This window comes from Coregonus lavaretus (genome assembly GCF_964263955.1).
Source record: "Coregonus lavaretus genome assembly, chromosome: 40".
Classification (NCBI taxonomy): Eukaryota; Metazoa; Chordata; class Actinopteri; order Salmoniformes; family Salmonidae; genus Coregonus; species Coregonus lavaretus.
The window spans coordinates 784,219-809,076 of NC_140027.1; the positions used below are offsets into that span (position 1 = coordinate 784,219).

Sequence of the window (24,858 nt, forward strand, 5' to 3'; positions counted from 1 at the left end):
CCCAGCTATCTTCTCTTTCTAATGTAAACCCCTTCTAGAAGGTGTCGTGTCAAATCGCATCGTTCCAAAGTTCCAAAAACATCTTTGTGTTTCTAACACTGGGGGTGGCCAACCCCCGTTTTCAGTTTCTCGTTTCATCCCATATCGCACACAAAAATCTGGACTTTTAGTCTTTTACATGTACATTTTAGTAAACCAGAAATAAAAGTGTCTCAATCTCATTATAAGATTAAAACAACATATTTTTGTACATAAAGTCTTTCAGAATCAAACATTTACATATTTGGAGCATATTGCTTGTGGTAGCTCTTGTGGGGTAACATTCTTATGGAGTGGTGTCATCACCAATATTCTTAGTGACATCATCAAAGGGGGACATTGTTATTATTATTAGGCCATTACTTCTTCCTCTCTAGGTAGTTGGAGGGGACCCAGCCCTTGCGGGGGTGCAGGGCATCTTGGACCTGACAGTACCACCACCCATTGGGGTTCCTGTCTAGAACCTCCAAGCAGGTGCCCTCAGGGAATCCCATGGTCTCATCGTCCCCCCGGTAGTCAGCAATAGACACATATACCTCCCTCCCCAGGTTGTTATGGATCAGCTGGCTCTTCTCGATAGGCTTGGGCCTGACTGTGGAGACGGGGATACCGTTACGCTGCACAACAACCCCAACCCTGCTCAAGGTGTCCGTCCCGCCGCCAGCGCCAAATCGTTCCGCCGAAGACCCCCTGGTGGTGATAGAGCGCTCTGAGGGTCTCGATCGGGTCTCAACTGTGACGGGCTGCGCATGCACTGCGTTGAAGGAGGAGTTACGGCGCACGCCGAGGGTAGCGGAACCAGAGCGGTACTGGTCGGTACGGTACTGGTTGTGGGTGCCCAATGACTCATTCCGCCTCAGGGAATTCGTCATGTAGTGTTGACTGTCCATGGCGGGCTGTGGCGCAGACACGAACACGGACTGGGGTCTGACGGCGGACTGCGGTCTCACCCCACCGTTCCTCATTCTCACGGCTCCGTTGACCAGCACAGCCGGCTTGGAGAAGCCCCCCGGAGGCTTGGAGGGGATTGGGGGAGTGTTCCTCGACCTCAGACCCCCCGGCGTGTGGTGTACCTGGTGGTGGTTGGTGAGTCCCTGGAGGTTGATGTCGTTGAGCGCCAGCACACGCTGCTCATTCTTCTCCAGGCTGTTGGACTTGCTCCCGGTGCCGCTGCCCGACCCAGAGCGCTGTCCGTCGGACTCGGACCCACCGCCGTCCCTCCCTTGGCGGATGGGCTCCAAGTAGAAGGTGGGCGCCCAGCCTTCCTCGTCCCGCCAACGGATGTACCACCAGCCGCTCTCCTGCCTCTCCAGGACTTCCACCTCCACCCCAGCTGGGAAGCTCAGCTCCGACTCCTGGACCTTGTCGTAGGCATCTGTGGTCCGGTATAGGTTGAACCCCTCCAGATCCGAATCTCTCCGGCTCCCCTTGGAGTAGATGGAGGAGAGGTCTGAGGTGCTGTTGCGGGAAGAATGGGAGTCCTCCGATGAGATGACGGAAGCCGTCTCGGAGTCTTTGAGCCCATGGACGGTATGCCGGAGCTGACCCGTGGGCCTCAACTGGCGTCTCAGGGAAGTGATGTCCATCCTCTCGGGGCATTGGGGCTCTGACTTCGTGTTGAGGAGAGGTTTAGGCCTCACCGAGGGCTTGGGCTTGGTGGAGGGGCTCTGGCCTATCCTCTGCTCCACCGTCCTGATGCCTGGGGGTTTCCTTGAACCTCTACCCGATTCATCTGAGGACGACCAGGGGCAGGTGTCGGCTTTGGCTAGGGACTGGCTCCGGCTCAGCTCCGGGGTGATCTTCTTTAATGGCTTTCCCCCTGCTAGAGGTGAAGACCCTGAGGGTTTGCGGGGTACAGTCGAGGAGTGGTAGATCCTTGGGGAGTTGGAACCGCCGCAGCCTTTGGCCGAAGCCCCTTCATCACCACTACTGCGCCTGAAGCCATCGTTCTCATAGATACATTCCTCCTTGGCCATCTCTTCAACGGTCCTGAAGGATCTTCTTCTATGGCTGATAATAACAGGGGAGGTCTTGCAGACCAGAGGAGAACTACGGTACTTCTCACAGACCACACTGTTGATATTCCCCTCCAGGGGGCGATGTATTGTTTCTCCCTTCAGGGAATCTGTGTCCGACTCGCCCTCGCACCCAACAGCGGGAACATCGTATTCCGGTTCCTCGTATACTGCGGGCCGGCTGGGGGATTCTGGGGCTTTGGAGGAGGAGGAGATGGAGTGACTGGGTGAAGGTGAGGGCGTCTCCTCTGAGTCTTGCTTCTTGACGGGCGGAGCTGGGGGCGGGACTTTGGGGCGGGTGAGCGTGCTGGTTCGTCGGCTGAGGTTGGGCTTCTTGCGTTTGTCGATGTAGGAGCAGGGGGCCCAACCCTCCGTCTCCCCGATCTGGACATACCACCATCCCCCGGAGTTCTTCTCTATGACCTACAGAGAAGACAGGCGGGAAGATAACCAACAGTCAGACACACTTGATGGAATTATTGCTTTATAATCAACATTCAGTCTCACTTGAACTTCACACTGATCAAATTTTTATTTTTAACAATGGGCCCTGGTCAAAAGTAGTGCCCTATATAGGGAATAGGGTGCCATTTGGGAAGCAGGCAGACAATGTGTCTCATACATGTAGATCTCTTGAGTGTTGCTGTTATACAGATGTAGGATCTTAATTTGATCACCCCATCACTATGTCTCCCGAGTGGTGCAGTGGTCTAAGGCACTGCATCGCAGTGCTAGCTGTGCCACTAGAGATCCTGGTTCGAATCCAGGCTCTGTCGTAGCCGGCCGCGACCGGGAGACCCATGGGGCGGCGCACAATTGGCCCATGGTAGGGGAGGGAATGACCGGCGGATGTAGCTCAGTTGGTAGAGCATGGCGTTTGCAACGCCAGGGTTGTGGGTTTGATTCCCACGGGGGGGTATAAAAAAATAAAAAATAACAATAATGTATGCACTCACTAACTGTAAGTCACTCTGGATAAGAGCGTCTGCTAAATGATGTAAATGTAAATGTTGCAGGAGAACTTGGAATCTATAATGCATAGGGAGAGGGTCAGAGTAAAAGTATCCTATTTCTCTACTGCTGTTCCCTCCCTCCACTATCACACCTTCATTTACAGATGTAGACCTTAATTTGAAGGTTGCACTGTCGCAGGACAACTTTCCTGCAATGCAAGATATTTACAACTTGTAGTGTATTTGAGGTTTAAAAAGGCTTCTGAAGTTAGTAATTTCCACTCTGAAATTTCAGACTTGTTTTCACTTACGAAAAATGTATCAGCCCCTACAAAAATGTCCATTAATTATAATCCACATAACAATTCACATTTCTTGTTGCTGCAGGATTATTTTCCTGCTGTAGCAAACTGGCTCAAATTAATATCCTACATCTGTAGCTGTTTATTTTTATAGACACATGTCATCAATATTCTGGGTCTCCTTCTTGGTGTGATGGGTGGAGAAATCTAAACAAAAGCTCATTTCTTCTAACTTCAAATGTCCACCCTGACCTCCAGTTGGATTCTATACAGTATTTTGTCAGCATCATCAAATTCAACAGACCGTCAAGGCCATATCTATGCAGCTTCAGCAGATGTGTCTCTGGTGAGCTGTCAGTTGTCATTAATATTTAATGTGCTCAGTCAGATTTCAATACCAACAGATGTCCAGCATTTCTGAGAATAGAGATAGATCATATAGACAGTAGCCTATCAATCTATACAGAAACTAAATACCTGTATAGATACTGTATCTATCTCTATGGTTCTGGGTGCTTACATCAGCTTTTTGTCCTCCACGGAAACTGATGCCATCAGAGATGCAGGACTGGAACTCTGCGATGGTGTAGTACTCTGCTTCCACAGTAGGTGGCTCTGGTGGCTTGGGTAACTGGAAGCCCTACACAAACAAGAGGAGTAGAAAAAGAACCATTTTGAGTTCAATGTTCTATGTTCAAGTGTAAAAAACATTTTCTGATACATACTGTATTTGAGAGTGACTTACCAGATTCATTTCTCTTCTAGGAGGAGGTTTTTGTCGGAGGTTGGGAGAGCCTAATGAATGGAATCATAGATTAGCATCATTTAGTGTCAAATTTAGGAATGATAGAAGTGCAATTAGTAGTAGTAAAACACACAGAGTACAAACCTTAGTATATCAGTAAAACCCGAATCAAAATGTTATATCACCCAGCACTAAATACGTTTTTATTGCATTTTATTAGTCAAATATTAGTCACACATATGTCCCTGCACCCAAATATTAGTCTAATAGATATACAGTGGCTTGCGAAAGTATTCACCCCACTTGGCATTTTTCCTATTTTGTTGCCTTACAACCTGGTATTAAAATGGATTTTTGTGGGGTTTGTATCATTTGATTTACACAACATGCCTACGACTTTGAAGATGCAAAATATGTTCAATACTTTGTAGAGCCACCTTTTGCAGCAATTACAGCTGCAAGTCTCTTGGGGTATGTCTCTATAAGTTTGGCACATCTAGCCACTGGGATTTTTGCCCATTCTTCAAGGGAAAACTGCTCCAGCTCCTCCAAGTTGGATGGGTTCCGCTGGTGTACAGCAATCTTTAAGTCATACCACAGATTCTCAATTGGATTGAGGTCTGGGCTTTGACTAGGCCATTCCAAGACATTTAAATGTTTCCCCTTAAACCACTCGAGTGTTGCTTTAGCAGTATGTTTAGGGTCATTGTCCTGCTGGAAGGTGAACCTCCGTCCCAGTCTCAAATCTCTGGAAGACTGAAACAGGTTTCCCTGAAGAATTTCCCTGTATTTAGCGCCATCCATCATACCTTCAATTCTGACCAGTTTCCCAGTCCCTGCCGATGAAAAACATTGGATGGTGTTCTCGGGGTGATGAGAGGTGTTGGGTTTGCACCAGACATTTTCCTTGATGGCCAAAAAGCTCAATTTTAGTCTAATCTGGGGAGTCTCCCACATGGCTTTTGGCGAACACCAAACATGTTTGCTTCTTTTTTTCTTTAAGCAATGCCTTTTTTCTGGCCACTCTTCCGTAAAGCCCAGCTCTGTGGAGTGTATGGCTTAAAGTGGTCCTATGGACAGATACTCCAATCTCCGCTGTGGAGCTTTGCAGCTCCTTCAGGGTTATCTTTGGTCTCTTTGTTGCCTCTCTGATTAATGCCCTCCTTGCCTGGTCCGTGTGTTTTGGTGTGCGGCCCTCCCTTGGCAGGTTTGTTGTGGTGCCATATTCTTTCAATTTTTTTAATAATGGATTTAATGGTGCTCCATGGGATGTTCAAAGTTTCGGATATATTTCTATAACCCAACCCTGATCTGTACTTCTCCACAACTTTGTCCCTGACCTGTTTGGAGAGCTCCTTGGTCTTCATGGTGCTGCTTGCTTGGTGGTGCCCCTTGCTTAGTGGTGTTGCAGACTCTGGGGCCTGTCAGAACAGGTGTATATATACTGAGATCATCTGACAGATCATGTGACACTTAGATTGCACACAGGTGGACTTTATTTAACTAATTATGCGACTTCTGAAGGTAATTGGTTGCACCAGATCTTATTTAGGGGCTTCATAGCAAAGAGGGTGAATACATATGCACGCACCACTTTTCCGTTATTTATTTTCATTCCACTTCACCAATTTGGACTATTTTGTGTATGTCCATTACATGAAATACAAATACAAATCCATTTAAATTACAGGTTGTAATGCAACAAAATAGAAAAAACGCCAAGGGGGATGAATACTTTTGCAAGGCACTGTAAATTAGCGCCCAAAAATTATATTCACACAATACACCTTCGGCTTTCCATGTCTTACCTATAGCCTCAAAGCCTATGCAAAAAGAAAACAATAATATTTTACTTCAGTCGAGTGAATAGTCTAATTTGAATCACCATACAACTCCATAATTCATGACACTCACCTATCGACACTCTGTGTGGAGCGACACGTGCAACAGCAGGAGAACCAGGCTCTGTCGTCCCCTTACTGTCCTGTAGAGGGCCACTAGCACCAGGGCCCAGGCTAGGACTGGAGGTACCCATCCCAGACCCAGAACTCAGCCCAGGGCCAGGGCTGGGGCCGTGGTCGGGACTGGGATTGTAACCTGGGGCATAGGGCATGGGCAGGCTGATCTCACTCTTTGAGATGTGGCGCTCAGGACTGGTGGCATCTCCATCCGTTTGGAAATCCTTTTAATCAAATCAAATGCAACTTTATTTAAACTGCAATTAAAATGGCAACACACTTTACAGTAAAAAAAATTAAAATAATACAATACAAGAGATAAATCAAACAAAAGCTAATAAAATAGAAAAAAAGTGCTAAATTGAACTAAAAGTTCAATCATAGAGAAATCTTGAGTTAAAAGTGAAATCTTAAAACCTTACCTTCTCACTGCTGGACTTCTTCTGGAGCAGGTTGCTGATCTCCATGATGTTGCCTATGATCTCCACAGGGCCTGTCAGGGTCTTCTTCCGGCCAGGGGACGAGAAGTCCTCCTTCATCTTCTTCAGGTATGAGGCCGGGGCCCAGCCCTCCTTCCCCAGGTACCTAGTAGCAGAATAGGGGAGGAGAATGGAAGTTTACTCACCGGTCAAATAGTAACCCTTACCGGTCAAATAGTAACCCTTACCGGTCAGAAAGTGCATCTTGTGTTGACTACAAAGTAATTACAAGCAATACACTGTGATTACTTCCACTTTATGTCCCTCAGTAATAACACTGGTACATCAGCAGTAAAACATGACATCTTATCACATCTTCTGCCAAGGTTGACAAGTAAGCGAGAATTATTTACAATGTCAAAGGGAGTCTTTATGTTATTTATTCTCCCACTGACTGTCTATGACCACTAGGTGTCCCCATACACATAAAATAACAGACTGATTCTGAGCAGAGCAGTAGAACACTGTTGTGTGTGTGAGCCAGTAGGCTGCCGGGGGGGAGAACGGCTCATATTAATGGCTGGAATGGAGTCAATGGAATGTTATCAAACACAAGGAAACCATGCGTTTGATGTGATCGATACCATTCCATTGATTCCGTTCCAGCCATTACTATGAGCCCGTCCTCCCCAATTAAGGTGCCTCCAGCTGCCTGTGGTGTGTGGATAATACATGAGAGATGTAACAGGACTGTTCTTTAAGCCAGAGCAGTCCAGAGTAGCATGTGGTAATCATCAGCTGGAGAGTGGCGCTCACAAGGCCCTCGGGCCACGAGGAAATGACAAACAACAGGCCAGGAAATACACGTTTACTGAGTATACAACACACACTCTGTCGCTCTTCCACTGAACAGATCACACACAACGCATTCACCGGATCTCCAATGAGCCACATATGTTAAACGTTTCCAATACCATTAAACAGATGAGATGTACCTCTGCCTTGATCACATCTCTGAAAATAATGATATAAAAGCTCTCTCTGGAGACTCATTTCATTAGAGTGTGAGAAAATGTACATTAACTTTTGGCCCGATTCCAATATGATCATTCACTTACCGGCCTTGTTGAAGGGAGTGAAAGATTTCATTGGAATTGGAACTGGGCCCATCCAACATAAAATCACTAATATAATCAAATAGGTGTGAATTCTTAACCGGAGCAATGTTTTCCATTGGCTAAGGTGCCTGTCACTCCATGGTGAGGACCAATCAGAGGAAGCCCTCCACAGTAAGGACCAATGGGAGGAGGTGATTCTCACCTGATGTACCACCAGCCCTCCAGGTTCTTTTGGATGACCTCCACGGTGACCCCTTTCTCAAAGCCGATCTCGTCCTTCCCCTGGCTGGCGTACGGCTGCACCGTCATGTACTTCTCTTCTACGGGTGGATGGAAGGAAGCAGTGAAAAAAAGGAAAGAATCAACATTTCAGTTCAGTAAATCCCAGTAATAAACCCCTTGGAAAACTCCCCTTGAATTTCCCAGTCAAGAGATATCTACTGCAACAACAAACGTATTTCAATCAATCAATGTTCTCTTAGAAAGCAACACAAAAGTATCCAAAATCACCCAGTTAGCCATTTTATCTGTTTTATTTGTTCAAGCCAGCATGCATACCCTGACTGTATACATTCCTTGCTTATCCTCCAATACCAACACAAAACAGCACCCTCTACTGGCCATACCTCTCATCAATTCCACAACCCTCTCAAACCCTTCCTTATCACAGCTAGAATGTGACAGAGGCAACCCAGCCAGGATCCACTGTGGACCCATAATAAACACTGTTGAGTGAACAACCCTGCAGACTGGATCCCTTTGAAATGGCTGCAGAGCTCCAGAGCTGCAGTATGGAGCCTCCCTGTTGGAGATAAGGAACCTGTGGAAGCTCTCAGATCTTTATCTGGCTCCACTTGGCTGCCCAGAGCCAGATAAGGGAAATCCCCCGCGGCCACTCTATAGTGGAATGATCCGTAGGGGGATTCAACCACTGTGGAGGGAGAGTGGGATAAGCCAAGTGTAAGTATGAGGGGTAGGGGGGGGGGTAGATATATAGGGCCACTTTAAGCAGCTGTTGCTTCAATGGGATATACAGGGGCATGGGAGAGAATGGGGCTAAAGGCAGGGAGAGAGAAGAATCAGAGTTGGTCCAGTGAGAATGGCTTGTGTCACAAATTATCCCCTATATTGCCCCATATAGTGCACTCAAACGATCCCCTATACTGCCCCATATAGTACACTACTTCTGACTAGGTCAATAGCAGTGCACTATGCAAGAAATAGGGTGTCATATCTGGTCAAAAGTAGTGTACTATAGGATTAATATAGTGTAATTTGAGACACAGCCAATGTGTCCCTGGGTGGGATGGGGAAGTTAAACATGAGAAACAGGAGAGGAATCTCAGAGGTGTGAAAGTGTGTGTGTGTCAGTCTGTTAACAATGGGTGGGGTGAGGTGAGGTTTTAGGGGGAACACATTCTACTGCTGCCTGTCATTCCAGAGGGAGCTGAGGGGCTTGGGTCAATTATAGAGAGCTGTAAGGAATGTCTAGGGGCTTTGGGACTGGGTAGCACAGGGAGTGTGTGTTGGGTGGGGTGTGTGTGTAGGGTGTGTGTGTGTGTGTGTAGGGTGTGTGTGTGTGTGTGGTTGAGGAAGGCTGAGTACTTGCAGGTGGAGAGGGAATGTGGTGTGAGTTTGTGTCAGTGTGTGTGTGTGTGTGTGTGTTTGTGTGTGCGTGCCTGTGAGGGTGCTTGTGTATTCAAACATATCATGTGTGTGAGCGTGCTCTCTGGACATGTACTGTGCGTGTACGTGTGTCTCACACCGTCTTAGTGAGTGTTTGCCCAGTCAGCTGGGTCCAAAGCCCCAAACAGTGAGTTGAGAAGGAGGTTATCAGCACACTGCCATAAATTAGATTAGACTCTGCTGTAACTGATCCTGTTCTCTAGACATACAGACCGAGGAACAGGGTGGAGGAGACTGGATAGAGCCCTATCAACAACACATGAGGTAATCAATGAGGTGAGGTCATCCTGCTGTCACTAGCCAATCAACTCCTATGGATTTCATTGGACCAGCCAATCAGACTGTACTGACCTAATATTCGGTCAGAAGAATTTGTGGGTTTGACCGAACAATGCAATAACAAGGGATCCATTTGTTTTGCTTGGGAGTCTTTTTGGCAATAAAGTTACCAAAGGCAGGCCCATTGACCTGAGGTAGGGTCAGAGTAAGTGGACTTAGTGATCCATTTTGCTTCCTCCTTTGTCTTCTTTGGGAGTATTTTGGCAATAAAGTTAACAACTTTAGACATATTGACCCGACGTAGGGTCAGAATGTGTGAATTTGACCAAATAGGAAAAACAGCAAAGTAATCCATGTTGCTTCCTCCTCTGTGGTGTTAATCAATAAGATTTAGCACCTGGCACTTATCTTCCCTCCTTATCTTGTTTTCTATCTCTTTTCTAAAATATTTTATTTCTTAGTAAATGGGTCAAGTATTCCATTAGTAAAGAGTGTTTCTGGGTAGTTTCAGATAAGTCGTTAAGAAGACAATTCATTAATATAGTAAGGTTAGACTCCCTACTTTCCTCTCTCCAACTCATGCATGCTTCTTTCTCAATTCATCTTTCCTCAATTCCTTCCATCCTCTCTCCTCACCTCTTTCTCAAAACTCTTCCAATAAGGTTGAGAAGGAGGTGGGTAGAGTATTTATGTAATCGTGGAAAGATAAATTAAGAAAGATTCCATGTCTAATGATAAGAGTACATCTTCATAGAGCGAACCATGAGATACAGTATTTATCCATTATTTATGTCTATGGAGAGAACACTCAGCGTAGAGTAATTCTAAGTATCCTTTATGGTCAATGATAATTTCCCTGATACGCTTAACTCCACTTTTAGCTTCCTAGAAATTAGTGCTGAGCGATTAACCACATTTATTTTCTTTAGTTGTTAAACAACTTGACCAACCAACTAATTGACCGACGTCGGTTCAATTACATGAATTCCATTTAGTTTTTTCGTTTTTTGTGAGCCCAACGCACCATTTCTCTAGAGAGAAATCAAATAATAATGAAAAAAAAATATTTTTTTATTTAACCTTTATTTAACCAGGTAAGCCAGTTAAGAACAAGTTCTCATTTACAACTGCGACCTGGCCAAGATAAAGCAAAGCAGTGCGATAAAAACAACAACACAGAGTTACATATGGGGTAAAACAAAACAAAGTCAAAAATACAACAGAAATAAGTATATATACAGTGTGTGCAAATGTAGCAAGTTATGGAGGTAAGGCAATAAATAGGCTATAGTGCAAAATAATTACAATTAGTATTAACACTGGAATGATAGATGTGCAAGAGATGATGTGCAAATAGAGATACTGGGGTACAAATGAGCAAAATAAATAACAATATAGGGATGAGGTAGTTGGGCGGGCTAATTTCAGATGGGCTGTGTACAGGTGCAGTGATCGGTAAGGTGCTCTGACAACTGATGCTTAAAGTTAGTGAGGGAGATAAGTGTCTCCAGCTTCAGAGATTTTTGCAATTTGTTCCAGTCATTGGCAGCAGAGAACTGGAAGGAATGGCGGCCAAAGGAGGTGTTGGCTTTGGGGATGACCAGTGAGATATACCTGCTGGAGCGCATACTACGGGTGGGTGTTGCTATGGTGACCAATGAGCTAAGATAAGGCGGGGATTTGCCTAGCAGTGATTTATAGATGGCCTGGAGCCAGTGGGTTTGGCGACAAATATGTAGTGAGGACCAGCCAACAAGAGCGTACAGGTCACAGTGGTGGGTAGTATATGGGGCTTTGGAGGCAAAACGGATGGCACTGTGATAGACTACATCCAATTTGCTGAGTAGAGTGTTGGAGGCTATTTTGTAAATGACATCGCCGAAGTCAAGGATCGGTAGGATAGTCAGTTTTACGAGGGCATGTTTGGCAGCATGAGTGAAGGAGGCTTTGTTGCGAAATAGGAAACCGATTCTAGATTTAACTTTGGATTGGAGATTCTTAATGTGAGTCTGGAAGGAGAGTTTACAGTCTAACCAGACACACTAGGTATTTGTAGTTGTCCACATACTCTAGGTCAGACCCGTCGAGAGTAGTGATTCTAGTCGGGTGGGCGGGTGCAAGCAGCGTTCGGTTGAAGAGCATGCATTTAGTTTTACTAGTGTTTAAGAGCAGTTGGAGGCTACTGAAGGAGTGTTGTATGGCAGTGAAGCTCGTTTGGAGGTTTGTTAACACAGTGTCCAATGAAGGGCCAGATGTATACAAAATGGTGTCGTCTGCGTAGAGGTGGATCTGAGAGTCACCAGCAGCAAGAGCGACGTCATTGATATACACAGAGAAAAGAGTCGGCCCAAGAATTGAACCCTGTGGCACCCCCATAGAGACTGCCATAGGTCCAGACAACAGGCCCTCCGATTTGACACATTGAACTCTATCAGAGAAGTAGTTGGTGAACCAGGCGAGGCAGTCATTTGAGAAACCAAGGCTATTTAGTCTGTCAATAAGAATGCGGTGGTTGACAGAGTCGAAAGCCTTGGCCAGGTCAATGAAAACGGCTGCACAGTACTGTCTATTATCGATCGCGGTTATAATATCGTTTAGGACCTTGAGCGTGGCTGAAGTGCACCCATGACCAGCTCGGAAACCGGATTGCATAGCGGAGAAGGTACGGTGGGATTCGAAATGGTCGGTGATCTGTTTGTTAACTTGGCTTTCAAAAACTTTTGAAAGGCAGGGCAGGATGGATATGGGTCTGTAACAGTTTGGATCTATAGTGTCACCCCCTTTGAAGAGGGGGATGACCGCGGCAGCTTTCCAATCTCTGGGGATCTCAGACGTTACGAAAGAGAGGTTGAACAGGCTAGTAACAGGGGTTGCGACAATTTCGGCGGCTAGTTTTAGAAAGAAAGAGTCCAGATTGTCTAGCCCAGATGATTTGTAGGGGTCCAGATTTTGCAGCTCTTTCAGAACATCAGCTGTCTGGATTTGTGTGAAGGAGAAGCGGGGGGGGCATGGGCAAGTTGCAGCGGAGGGTGCAGAGCTGGTGGCCGGGGTAGTGGTAGCCAGGTGGAAAGCATGGCCAGCCGTAGCAAAATGCTTGTTGAAATTCTCGATTATTGTAGATTTATCAGTGGTGATAGTGTTTCCTAGCCTCAGTGCATTGGGCAGCTGGGAGGAAGTGCTCTTATTTTCCATGGACTTTACAGTGTCCCAAAACCTTTTGGAGTTAGTGCTACAGGATGCAAATTTCTGTTTGAAAAAGTTAGCCTTTGCTTTCCTAACTGCTTGTGTATATTGGTTCCTAACTTCCCTGAAAAGTTGCATATCGCGGGGGCTATTTGATGCTAATGCAGTACGCCACAGGATGTTTTTGTGCTGGTCAAGGGCAGTCAAGTCTGAGGAGAACCAGGGGCTATATCTGTTCTTAGTTCTGTATTTTTTGAATGGGGCATGTTTATTTAAGATTGAGAGGAAATTACTTTTAAAGAACAACCAGGCATCCTCTACTGACGGAATGAGATCTATATCCATCCAGGATACCTGGGCCAGGTCAATTAGGAAGGCCTGCTCGCTGAAGTGTTTTTGGGAGCGTTTGACAGTGATGAGGGGTGGTCGTTTGACCGCGGACCCGTTACGGAATCAGGCAATAAGGCAGTGATCACTGAGATCCTGGTTGAAGACAGCGGAGGTGTATTTAGAGGGTAAGTTAGTCAGGATGATATCTATGAGGGTACCCATGTTTACGGATTTAATCAAGTCAAGAACTATGTGGAATGCCTGGCTGAAGGGAGTTGTAGTTTTCATTAAGCAAATATTCAATCTAGTTCAGCGCAGGAACTTGGTAATTAACTACAACGACCATAATCCATTGCACCTGTTCTTTCCGGCTCAGACAGAGATGAATACACTTTCTCTACACACAGACCGCATAGACTGAATGAGAGAGGAATGTACACAATGATGAGAGAGAGGGATAGAGACAGTTTGTGAAAGTATGCCTTATCTACTTTGAAGGACTAATACAATTATTTTGTCAGACAGCTCTGCAGCATAGTAAGGCAAGCTAGCTTAGCTAAATAGGATGACAGTATGGGCAGCACAGAGATAACGTTGACTAGCTGTTTGGCTGCTACTGCCTGAGCAGAGATTAGATGATGACTTTAAGGAATGAAAGATAATAAAGTAATCAAATAAAAACAAAGTAATATACACAAGTGAAATATTATTTCATAGTCATTTTTTATTTTTCTATTGATGGTTACCCAATGTGGACCTGACAGAGACAATGGAATATTTTCAATGTTTTGGCAATTTAATGTTCACTATTTTGTTTTTGGAATTTCCATTAAAAGCTCTAAAATCATTTTAATGTCGTTATTTCATAATGCACTTAATGTTTAAATTGTATTATCAAAAAACATATTTCTTTTTTTATATCGAACTGAAACCGAATCGACCCCAAAAAGCACTAATCACTCAGCACTACTAGAAACTGTCTGTGCATGCTGCCTCAAGGCCCCCTATCTGTGCTGTCTGATACATGCCTCGCCTGGCATTCATAACACTCATTACCACTTCAGAACAGCGATAAAAGGAATGAGTAAAGAGGAAGGGGAGAGAGAGAGAGAGAGAGAGAGAGAGAGAGAGAGAGAGAGAGAGAGAGAGAGAGAGAGAGAGAGAGAGAGACAGAGAGACAGAGAGACAGAGAGACAGAGAGACAGAGAGACAGAGAGACAGATATACAGTGGGGAGAACAAGTATTTGATACACTGCCGATTTTGCAGGTTTCCCTACTTACAAAGCATGTAGAGATCCAGAAAATCACATTGTATGATTTTTAAGTAATTAATTTGCATTTTATTGCATGACATAAGTATTTGATACATCAGAAAAGCAGAACTTAATATTTGGTACAGAAACCTTTGTTTGCAATTACAGAGATCATACGTTTCCTGTAGGTCTTGACCAGGTTTGCACACACTGCAGCAGGGATTTTGGCCCACTACTCCATACAGACCTTCTCCAGATCCTTCAGATTTCGGGGCTGTCGCTGGGAAATACAGACTTTCAGCTCCCTCCAAAGATGTTCTATTGGGTTCAGGTCTGGAGACTGGCTAGGCCACTCCAGGACCTTGAGATGCTTCTTACGGAGCCACTCCTTAGTTGCCCTGGCTGTGTGTTTTGGGTCATTGTCATGCTGGAAGACCCAGCCACGACCCATCTTCAATGCTCTTACTGAGGGAAGGAGGTTGTTGGCCAAGATCTCGCGATACATGGCCCCATCCATCCTCCCCTCAATACGGTGCAGTCGTCCTGTCCCTTTGCAGAAAAGCATCCCCAAAGAAGGATGTTTCCACCTCCATGCTTCATGGTTGGGATGGTGTTCTTGGGGTTGTACTCATCCTTCTTCTTCCTCCAAACACGGCGAGTGGAGTTTAGACCAAAAAGCTCTATTTTTGTCTCATCAGAACACATGACCTTCTCCCATTCCTCCTCTGGATCATCCAGATGGTCATTGGCCTGGACATGCGCTGGCTTGAGCAGGGGGACCTTGCGTGCGCTGCAGGATTTTAATCCATGACGGCGTAGTGTGTTACTAATGGTTTTCTTTGAGACTGTGGTCCCAGCTCTCTTCAGGTCATTGACCAGGTCCTGCCGTGTAGTTCTGGGCTGATCCCTCACCTTCCTCATGATCATTGATGCCCCACGAGGTGAGATCATGCATGGAGCCCCAGACCGAGGGTGATTGACCGTCATCTTGAACTTCTTCCATTTTCTAATAATTGCACCAACAGTTGTTGCCTTCTCACCAAGCTGCTTGCCTATTGTCCTGTAGCCCATCCCAGCCTTGTGCAGGTCTACAATTTTATCCCTGATGTCCTTACACAGCTCTCTGGTCTTGGCCATTGTGGAGAGGTTGGAGTCTGTTTGATTGAGTGTGTGGACAGGTGTCTTTTATACAGGTAACGAGTTCAAACAGGTGCAGTTAATACAGGCAATGAGTGGAGAACAGGAGCGCTTCTTCAAGAAAAACTAACAGGTTTGTGAGAGCCAGAATTCTTACTGGTTGGTAGGTGATCAAATACTTATGTCATGCAATAAAATGCAAATGTATTACTTAAAAATCATACAATGTGATTTTCTGGATTTTTGTTTTAGATTCCGTCTCTCACAGTTGAAGTGTACCTATGATAAAAATTACAGACCTCTACATGCTTTGTAAGTAGGAAAACCTGCAAAATCGGTAGTGTATCAAATACTTGTTCTCCCCACTGTATATATATATATATATAATATATATATATATATATATATATATATATATATATAGAGAGAGAGAGAGAGAGAGAGAGAGAGAGAGAGAGAGAGAGAGAGAGAGAGAGAGAGAGAGAGAGAGAGAGAGAGAGAGAGAGAGAGAGAGAATTAGAATGGTGGAAAAAGGAACAAATTCAGAAACAAAGTTTCCGACCACAGTCAGCAGTATGGTGGGATCATTTTGTAGAGTGGAAACAAGGCCTCTAATCCAGAAGTCATAAATTAGTTAGCATGCAGCAGTGCTTCTGATGGTGCCAGCTGAAAGCAACACTGGACTCCCAACTGACCTGAAACCCTGGCTGTTAAAATGTGTCAAACGCAACAGGGGACGATATATCACTACTGTCTGTTTTTGCTGGTTGATGTCTCTAGTACAGCATCCTTACACAGGCATGTTGATCCTTGATCCAGAGTCTCAAGTGAAGTCATCTGGGATATTGGATATGATATTGATATAGGATATTGATATCAAGTTTCACGTTTTTATTGTCACGTGCTCTAGTACAGTGAAATGCCTTTCTTGTTAGCTCTTTCCCAACAATGCAGTAATCAATATCAGTAGTACTATAAAAAATATATGATATGACAATGCCTAATAAATATGCCTCACGCAATGCGAGTCCTTATTCATTCATGGCAACAGTTACTTCAGTGACTCACACACACAGAAGTGGATCCATCCACTGTTATAGGCTCCTGTCTGTGATTAAAGCCAGGCTTCAATATGGGCTACTGCCCCACATTCACACTTTCCACCAGCCTATTCCAGCCAGCCCATTACTCCTGCTGTTACCCCTCTGAGAGAGCTAGCTAGCTACCTAACTGTAACTGCTTCCCTCAGCTCTGGCTGGAGACTATGGCAAGGCTCTGGCAGGCGATATTAGGCTAAGTACATTCACCAAAAGCATCCAAAAGAGCTGGATGTAGTCATCAACTGGAGACCGTTGGCTTAGTACTGAACTAGGTTTTTTTCTCCTGTACAGTATAAATAGGACCAGGAGGTTTTCCTGAGCATCCAACCAGGAAAAGCTATGTTCCTAGTTATAGATTAGTAAGACTACAACTAGGAAGTGGAGTTTTTCCTGGTCAGGTCATGTGGTTAGGAAAAACGCCTGGCCCTAAAGTATATAGGTTATCGTAGGCCTGTATGAAATTAATCAACACAGGCACTAAATCATACCATTTGACCCGAGTTCCCCCTCTGTTGGATCAGCTCTGTTGAATCACTTATGTTTATTGTCTCTTTGACTGTTCTGGGATCAGAGTTAAGCTATACCAGGTGAGTCACGCCCCATGTATGTTATTGGGAGCCTGGGAGGTTATATGAGTCCCAGGTCAGTTTCAGTAAACAAACAGACAAAAGGCAGAGCCAGGCGGGGTGAGTGGGTTAAAACTAATCCTAAAAACAGATGGCTGATCTCTCCTGGTCTTATTAGAGGGATGAGAAATGACTCTGGCTCTCGGTAGGAGTAGGCCACAGACACAGATCTAGGATCAGCCTCCCCAAATCCAATCTACAGTATATCAATGACAGAGAACATCTAACTGACCTTCAATCAGCGTATAGAGCAACTTCATCCTTCAATATAGTGACTACTTTTTTGATCAAATACGGGTAGAAGTAGCCTTTTAATAGCCACAGATCTAGGATCAGCTTACCATCCCCAGATTCTAACCATAACCATTGCAAAGCTGACCTTGGACCAGTTTTGATTTGATACCAGACAACATGAGACATAGGCTCATGTCTGTCTGGGTCCATCAACGAGAATTCATCATGACTCAACAGCAACTCTCCATTGAGACATATTCCAGTACTCCAGTGTCCAGGGGAGCTTGGCAACATGATACATTGAAGAGTGTGAGAACATTTTCATGTCCCTTTTAATCTTTACCAAAAAATGTTTACCAAAAAACTCAGTTATTAAAATCGAATGGTTCTGAACCTGGAGGGTTCTTATACAACATAAGCACATGAAGTAGCACTACACACAGTAAAGTTTACAACAGTTATTAGCCAACAAGGTTGTTACTTTTGTGCTGTCTGAACCAAATACCGCTCCTTATCTAATCTGTTTAATGTTAGTCAATTATTCTGTTACGCAGGGCAAAATGAAGAAATAATTGTCTTTCTAAAAGTAGAGAAAAGTGTGGTAAATTTAACTCTGGGAGCTGAAATCTAAAGGCCACCCAATGTGCTGTTTGTGATGTTGGAGTTAAGATGGAGTTGTTGTTGGCTGACTGTCATGGATGTAAATTTGTTTTCTTACCATGAAGGAATGAGTGTGTATATGTGTGGTTCTGAGAGATGCCACTTGAGAGTGTGTGTGTTTGTGTGTGTGTTTGCGTGTGTGTGTGTTGACTGTGTGTGTCTGTGTGTGTGTGTGTGTGTGTGCGTGCGTGCGTGCGTGTCTGTGTGTGTGTGTGCGCGTGTCTCTGTGTGTGTGTCTGTGTGTGTGTGTGTTGACTGTGTGTTCACCTCGACTCTGCTGGCGGTTCACTATGCCCCCCAAGGTCCATCTGCGGTCCAGTCTCTTCAGATGAGCCTTGCGTCTTTTAGTAACTGATGAAGGGATGGATGGGGAAACCAAAGAAAAACAAAGAAACATGAACTTAAGAAGCGTATTACAAACTGAAAGAAGGCAAAAAGCTGTCGTTAGTTAGTAGGATGGTGAAAACATTACATGGAAAGCCAGCAAATAAATGGTGTCCATTTTAAGCTATGCATAGTAAATAACATGATTTGTAATAGTGTAGTAGCAAATGTTTTAAAATAAAATAATTTATATTCATTGTTGTCATGATAATCACTCCTAAGGTATTTATCATATCTGTCTTCCAAGTTCACATACACATTTCACAGTCAGCAGCTAAACTTCTTAAAGGGTGTGCATTTCTGGGGACTGAGTTATACTGACATTATAAAGGAAGAGTGGATCCACGGATATCCTGAGGACAGTGAGAGCTAGGTCATAAATACAGAGATATTTCCTTACGAGAGACAACTGCCCAGAGAAACTATTCTCCATATCGTCTGTCACCGAAAGACCAAAAGAGAACAAGCCCCTCATTAAAAGAGGAAGCAATGGTCATAGAAATAGAATGAATAGAAAGGGCATCTCCATTCATTACAAATTGCCAGGGTTAGAGCTTCCAAGCATGTTCTATTCATTCTATTTATATGGCAATGATGACATGATGTATTATACAGTATCATCCAATCTAGTGCATCTGGAATACTGAAATCTGTTGGTCTTCAAGGTTCTCCCCATGACTGTATTCTAGAAGGCCAATCCCCATTCATAAAGTTGTGTGTATCTGGGACCTTTGAAATTGTCACAGACATGCTACATCTGTGTGGCATAGTATCATACTAGCCCCTAGCACACTGTACACACGGTTTAAGATTGCCCAGCAAACTACATCTGTGTCCAATGTGTCGCCAATATGTTTTCTAGCAACTGTATAGGAGAAAATAGATACGAGTAAATCTCCATGTTAGCCTGTTAGCCTACAGTAACAGCTAGCTACGTCCTCTGGTAAACTGTTCCATTCCAGTCCCCCTTAAACACAGGGACCACTCTTGCAACACCACTGACTTACAGTAAAGTAAAACAGCCCTATATGATACTGTCCAACTCGTTGCTTTCTGGTGATGCCTCATCGTTATCCTCCCTTCCCTAACGCATTCCCTAAGGGAACATAAACCAGACTTTCAGAATGGAGGAACGAGTGATGAGGAGGGAGGACAGAGTGAAATTACTGTCATCTCTCCTTTCATAATGGAGGGAAGAGGAGGAGGGAGAAAAGGAGGAGAGGAGGACAGAATCAAATGATTCCTCTCTCTCTCTCTCTCTCTCTCTCTCTCTCTCTCTCTCTCTCTCTCTCTCTCTCTCTCTCTCTCTCTCTCTCTCACATTGACCTCCTAATTGAAATATCAGATTGGGGACAGCCACAAAGGGAGATGTTATTTCAGGGTAATTCCAATAGACCAGACCTACCAGGCCCTGTCGTTCCACCTCAGTGAGCTAGCTACAGTCTGCTATTGGTTTATATTACAGCAGACTGGGGCTTAATAAGTATGGGGGGGGGGGGGGGGGGCTGAGAGGGTAGGGGAGACAGGATAGTTACCAGAGATATGAGATATGCAGCGGTGTGTGCAAACTGAGCAGGCAGGCTCTAATTGGGAAGGTGTTGATAGAGGAGTGTTTTGTGGGATGGGAGGGAGGGATGTGATGTGTGGGGTGTGTGTGTGTGTCTGCATTACCTCTCTGTATGTGTGTCTGCGACTGCATCCACATCCGTGCAAGTGTGTCTCAGTCTATGACTAACCCAGATCCCTAGGCATCTCCAGGCTCCAGCTACATGACCGTTGTTTTTCCTTAAAGGCTATCACAGACTTTCACTACCAGCCCAGTACCACCCAGCATATGTCCCGTCTCTCTCTCTCTCTCTCTCTCTGTGTGTGTGGAGTGACTGCAGTCTGCATTAAGGGGAGCTGGGGGGCTACAGCAGCTGCAGAGGACCTGTCATCACATGCTGGGATGTGGCGTGCCAGTTTACAGTGTAATAGTGCCATAGGCCAGCATGAGGATCATAAAGCAACGTGTCTTAATGAGAGACAGGGAGAGAGCCTTACATACCCTGGTGGCAGTCTATGACACACAAAGCATTACAGCATAATGATTACACTATACCACTATTCCATGGGTTACTAAAACTGATGGAAAACAGAGGTTATATGACATTAATGCTGGGGGAGTGTGTGTGTGTGTGTGTGTCTGTGTGTGTGTGTGTGTGTGTGTGTGTGTGTGTGTGTGTGTGTGTGTGTGTATGTGTGTATGTGTGTGTGTGTGTGTATGTATGTGTGTGTATGTATGTCTGTGAATGTGTGTGCCTGCCTGCCTGTCTGGGTGTAACACACAGCTAAGACGCTACAGTGTCGTCCTGAAGCTCCAAAAGGGAAGGGAGCTTATTCTCTAGTGATGAAATATGCCCTCCAAACAGTCAGACTAAACATTATTGCAAAGAAGAGGTCATGACAAAACGATACTCCTTAAAAAAGTAGTGACTTCCCATGGGGCTGTGAAGGAATCTGCTCTGGTGCCAAAATATCCAGCCTGATGAAAACCCTGTGGTTTGAACAAAGGGCATTTGGCTGGGGTTGTTACAATGTCTGTTTTCTGCTCTGACCCTGGTCCTCGAGGTTCCTGCTGTCCAAGCACAGCTATTAGTTGTCATACCTAAGGCCTTAGTAATGATGGTAGTGATATTTAGCAGGGAGAATGGCTGGTGTGTGTTATCTAAGGTCTTAGTAATGACGGAAGTAATATTTAGCAGGGAGAATGGCTGGTGTGTGTTACCTAAGGCCTTAGTAATGACGGTAGTGATATTTAGCAGGGAGAATGTCTGGTGTGTGTTACCTAAGGCCTTAGTAATGACGGTAGTGATATTTAGCAGGGAGAATGGCTGGTGTGTGTTACCTAAGGCCTTAGTAATGACGGAAGTAATATTTAGCAGGGAGAATGGCTGGTGTGTGTTACCTAAGGCCTTAGTAATGACGGTAGTGATATTTAGCAGGGAGAATGGCTGGTGTGTGTTACCTAAGGCCTTAATAATGACGGTAGTGATATTTAGCAGGGAGAATGGCTGGTGTGTGTTACCTAAGGCCTTAGTAATGACAGTAGTGATATTTAGCAGGGAGAATGGCTGGTGTGTGTTACCTAAGGCCTTAGTAATGACGGTAGTGATATTTAGCAGGGAGAATGGCTGGTGTGTGTTACCTAAGGCCTTAGTAATGACGGTAGTGATATTTAGCAGGGAGAATGTCTGGTGTGTGTGTTACCTTCTCCTGTCCTGACGGTGCTAAGTTCCAGGTCATCTCTAGTGCCGTTCTGTGAGTCCAGGTATGTGGCCGGCACCCAACCCTGCTCCTCGGCTGTACTGACGAACCACCAACCTATAACAAAGAGACACACACACACACATTAGTTTGTGCAGAGCCACGTGGGGACAAACACACACACACATTCTTTATACACTATGACACAGAAAGAAAATAGACAGACAGACACACAGATACACACCAGCCATTCTCCCTGCTAAATATCACTACTATCATTACTAAGGCCTTAGGTATGAAAACGAATAGTTGTGCTTGGACTCCAAACACACTTACACATTTTGATTTACACTCAATAATGGAAATATGTCAATGTCCTAGTTCCTTCATCCGCAGCAGTTTGCTAAGGCTATAAATTACAATAACTGCTCTACATTCAAAACGAACTCCAGAATTTATTGGGTGTTAATGTTTGTATTGGTCCAGGCTTTCATTTATATCTGCTACATGGAGAGTAGTGGAGTGATGTAACCAGGGAACTTTTCACCTGCTTGGAAAGCTGCTATCATTACAAAACCACCAGACGTTTCAGAGTAGGAGTACTGCTCATGGATCAGTTTTGCATTTTAAATCAAAATGATAAAGATTATATGAACAGGGAGAACCTGATCCTAGATCAGTACTCTAGGGTTAGGGTTAGGTTTTTTCATATATGGGTCCAGAGTTGAGAGGAAAATGGACACTAAGGCTCAAGGAGATAGAAGTTGTCCCTGAACCACAGATCTAGGATCAGATTACCATAACTGAGTTCTAACCTGAAACCATCAAGGGGATTAAATAAGAGCTGACCTTGTATCAGTGCAATAGTTAAGGATTGACGTGAATTGACTCTCCCCAAAAAAATCCTAGTCTAGTATTTCGAGAGGTGTTTGTGGGACAATAAATATTTTTGATTGGAATTGAATCGCCTCTACCTAGACCTGATTAAATGCAAAAACATTATGTCGAATCGGGCACCAAACCAAACCGACACTCACAAAAAGAGAGAGGAAAAGAGACCTAAACATCCATCCTTCCCTGACAGTTAGCATGTGTCTTAGTGATTTTGTTCTGCAACGGTAGCACGATTAGAGTTTCCTACTGTCTATTCTATTTACCAAGTTCGGATGCTCCCCAAGCATTTCCTCCGTAACATTTGGGTTCAATGTGGACTATTCAGAGTCGTAAATAGTAGGGAAGCTGCCTTTCAGCGAACCTTGAAGATACTGGATAATTTATTACTTTCTGCAGCCTATAACGCACCCAGATGCACGCCATACGCTAACACACACAGGCGCACACTTGACGGATGCACATATGTACACATACACACTAACACACACACTCCGACAGTATGAAAGCGAAGAGAGCGAGGCAACGAGCACAAACTATTTATTTTTTCTCCAATGGAGTCCAACAATTAAGTAATCATCTCTTGACTGTATTTACAGTCATATGGCGAGGTCCTATAATGTGATTTGAGAACACATAGTGCACACACACACACTGGCTTGAGTGAATCAAGTCATCACACGCTCCATTTGATGTCCCTGCAAGACACAACAACTCACATTGGGAAATGAGACCGATGTGACCTATATGGAAAATATGTCTGTGTAAAACAGTTTCTTCATCGGAAAAAAAGAACATTGGTCATTGTTAGGGTTGCGAAATTCCAGTAACTTCCCAAACATTCCTTGGTTTTCCAGAAATCCAGGTTGGACGTCACTCATAACACAAGACTACTATAGCTGTACTATGTTTGAAGCTCTGAATGGTCCACCATAGTGTCTGAGGCTTCAACCCATAGGCATTGTCTAAAAGGCATTGAAGTTCAAAGCAATTTAACCTTCACAGAAAAGCATAGCATTTAAGTATGGTTGGTAGCAGGCCAAATTAGACAGTACAGTACACAAGTATTGACTAGCTCTCTGAGTGGTCTTAAATGGATGTGTGTTACCCTCAAGTGGGTACATTGAGTCCTATACCACCCTGTCTGTGACAGCCTATCTGTAGTGTCTGGGTTTGGATTGTACCAACTCAACAACTCCCCCACCCGCCCAGCCCAGCCACCCCGTTCCCACCAAACTGAGGGAAATAGTGTCTCCAACTCTCCATTCCACCTCCTTCAGTGGGTTAGCTGGGTGTTTTGAATCTGAAGGGCAACCAACAGGGGTTGTGTACTGTCACGTGCCCACCCTGAACTGGTTCCACTTCCTCAAAGGCAGTCTGCTTTTCTGTTCCGCTGTTGTCTAAAGGTCCCACTGTATACATTACAGCAGAGTCTGGGGTCTGACAACACACAGTACAGTGAGTTTGGCTTCACAAATGCTAATAATGCTATGCTAATTATGCTATGCTAATGTTTAGCCTAGTGAAGACGCTAACATTGGACTGACTGTAGAGGCATTGGTTTTGCTCAGTTCTAACTTTCAAAGTGAATTTGACATTGTGACATTGATGCTATGCTAATTAATTATTATGCTACTGTAGGCTAGCTAGATCCTAGACTGAAAATATGTTTTGATGAATGGCATTCAACACATATAGCAGTGAGATGAGAGGTAGTACGGTACGTCTCTCCTCTCTTTTTTAAAGTCCTACATTCAACGTGTGAAATATGCTCCCTCAATAAAAATTGCCAATACCATACGAAACTCAATGGAAGTTGGCCATAGTTTAGCAAATATACTTTATAGACCAAGATACTGCAACTGTTCAAAAGGAAATAATCCAATCCAATCCATCCACCTTTATGGAATTTGGCCATAGTTTAGCAAAGAGACAATTCAGGAGCCATTTTTTTCCAAAAGGCCACCTGACTTGACTAGCGGAAGAAAAACAGGCTTCTAAATCCCTATGTGACAGGGTCCTGGTGAGTGACTGCCATTATCAGCTGCATGTGTGAGCTACCACAGCTGTATATCACTGCCTACGTAGTAGGGGCTAATAGAAATAGGAAAGAGTGTGCCTGCAAACACAAACGTGTGTGTATGTGTGATAATGTATGAGCATAGGCACGTGTCTGTATAGGGGTCATCAACATGCATGCTTGCACTTGTATGTACTTTTGTCTGAAAAGACAAATGAGAAAGACTAGTTTAGCCCTGGTCTCTCTCTCCCAGGCTGGCAGACACCACATGGCTTTGAC

General features: G+C 44.6%; 1 protein-coding gene across 1 annotated transcript in view; it reads right to left on the bottom strand.

Annotated features, from left to right (window-relative positions):
- Nucleotides 1-248: 248 nt before the first annotated feature.
- The window catches only part of LOC311113770 (SH3 and PX domain-containing protein 2A-like), a 59,498-nt gene continuing 34,888 nt past the window's right edge, over nucleotides 249-24,858 (bottom strand). Inside the window, exons 4-11 of the mRNA XM_084157080.1 lie at nucleotides 21,672-21,785; nucleotides 18,306-18,389; nucleotides 7,752-7,869; nucleotides 6,435-6,597; nucleotides 5,969-6,236; nucleotides 4,055-4,104; nucleotides 3,830-3,949; nucleotides 249-2,477 (exon numbers count right to left, since the gene is read on the bottom strand). Of these exons, the coding sequence (XP_084013206.1) occupies nucleotides 399-2,477; nucleotides 3,830-3,949; nucleotides 4,055-4,104; nucleotides 5,969-6,236; nucleotides 6,435-6,597; nucleotides 7,752-7,869; nucleotides 18,306-18,389; nucleotides 21,672-21,785 (2,996 nt within the window). The 3' untranslated portion in view covers nucleotides 249-398. The remainder of the gene's footprint in view (nucleotides 2,478-3,829; nucleotides 3,950-4,054; nucleotides 4,105-5,968; nucleotides 6,237-6,434; nucleotides 6,598-7,751; nucleotides 7,870-18,305; nucleotides 18,390-21,671; nucleotides 21,786-24,858) is intronic.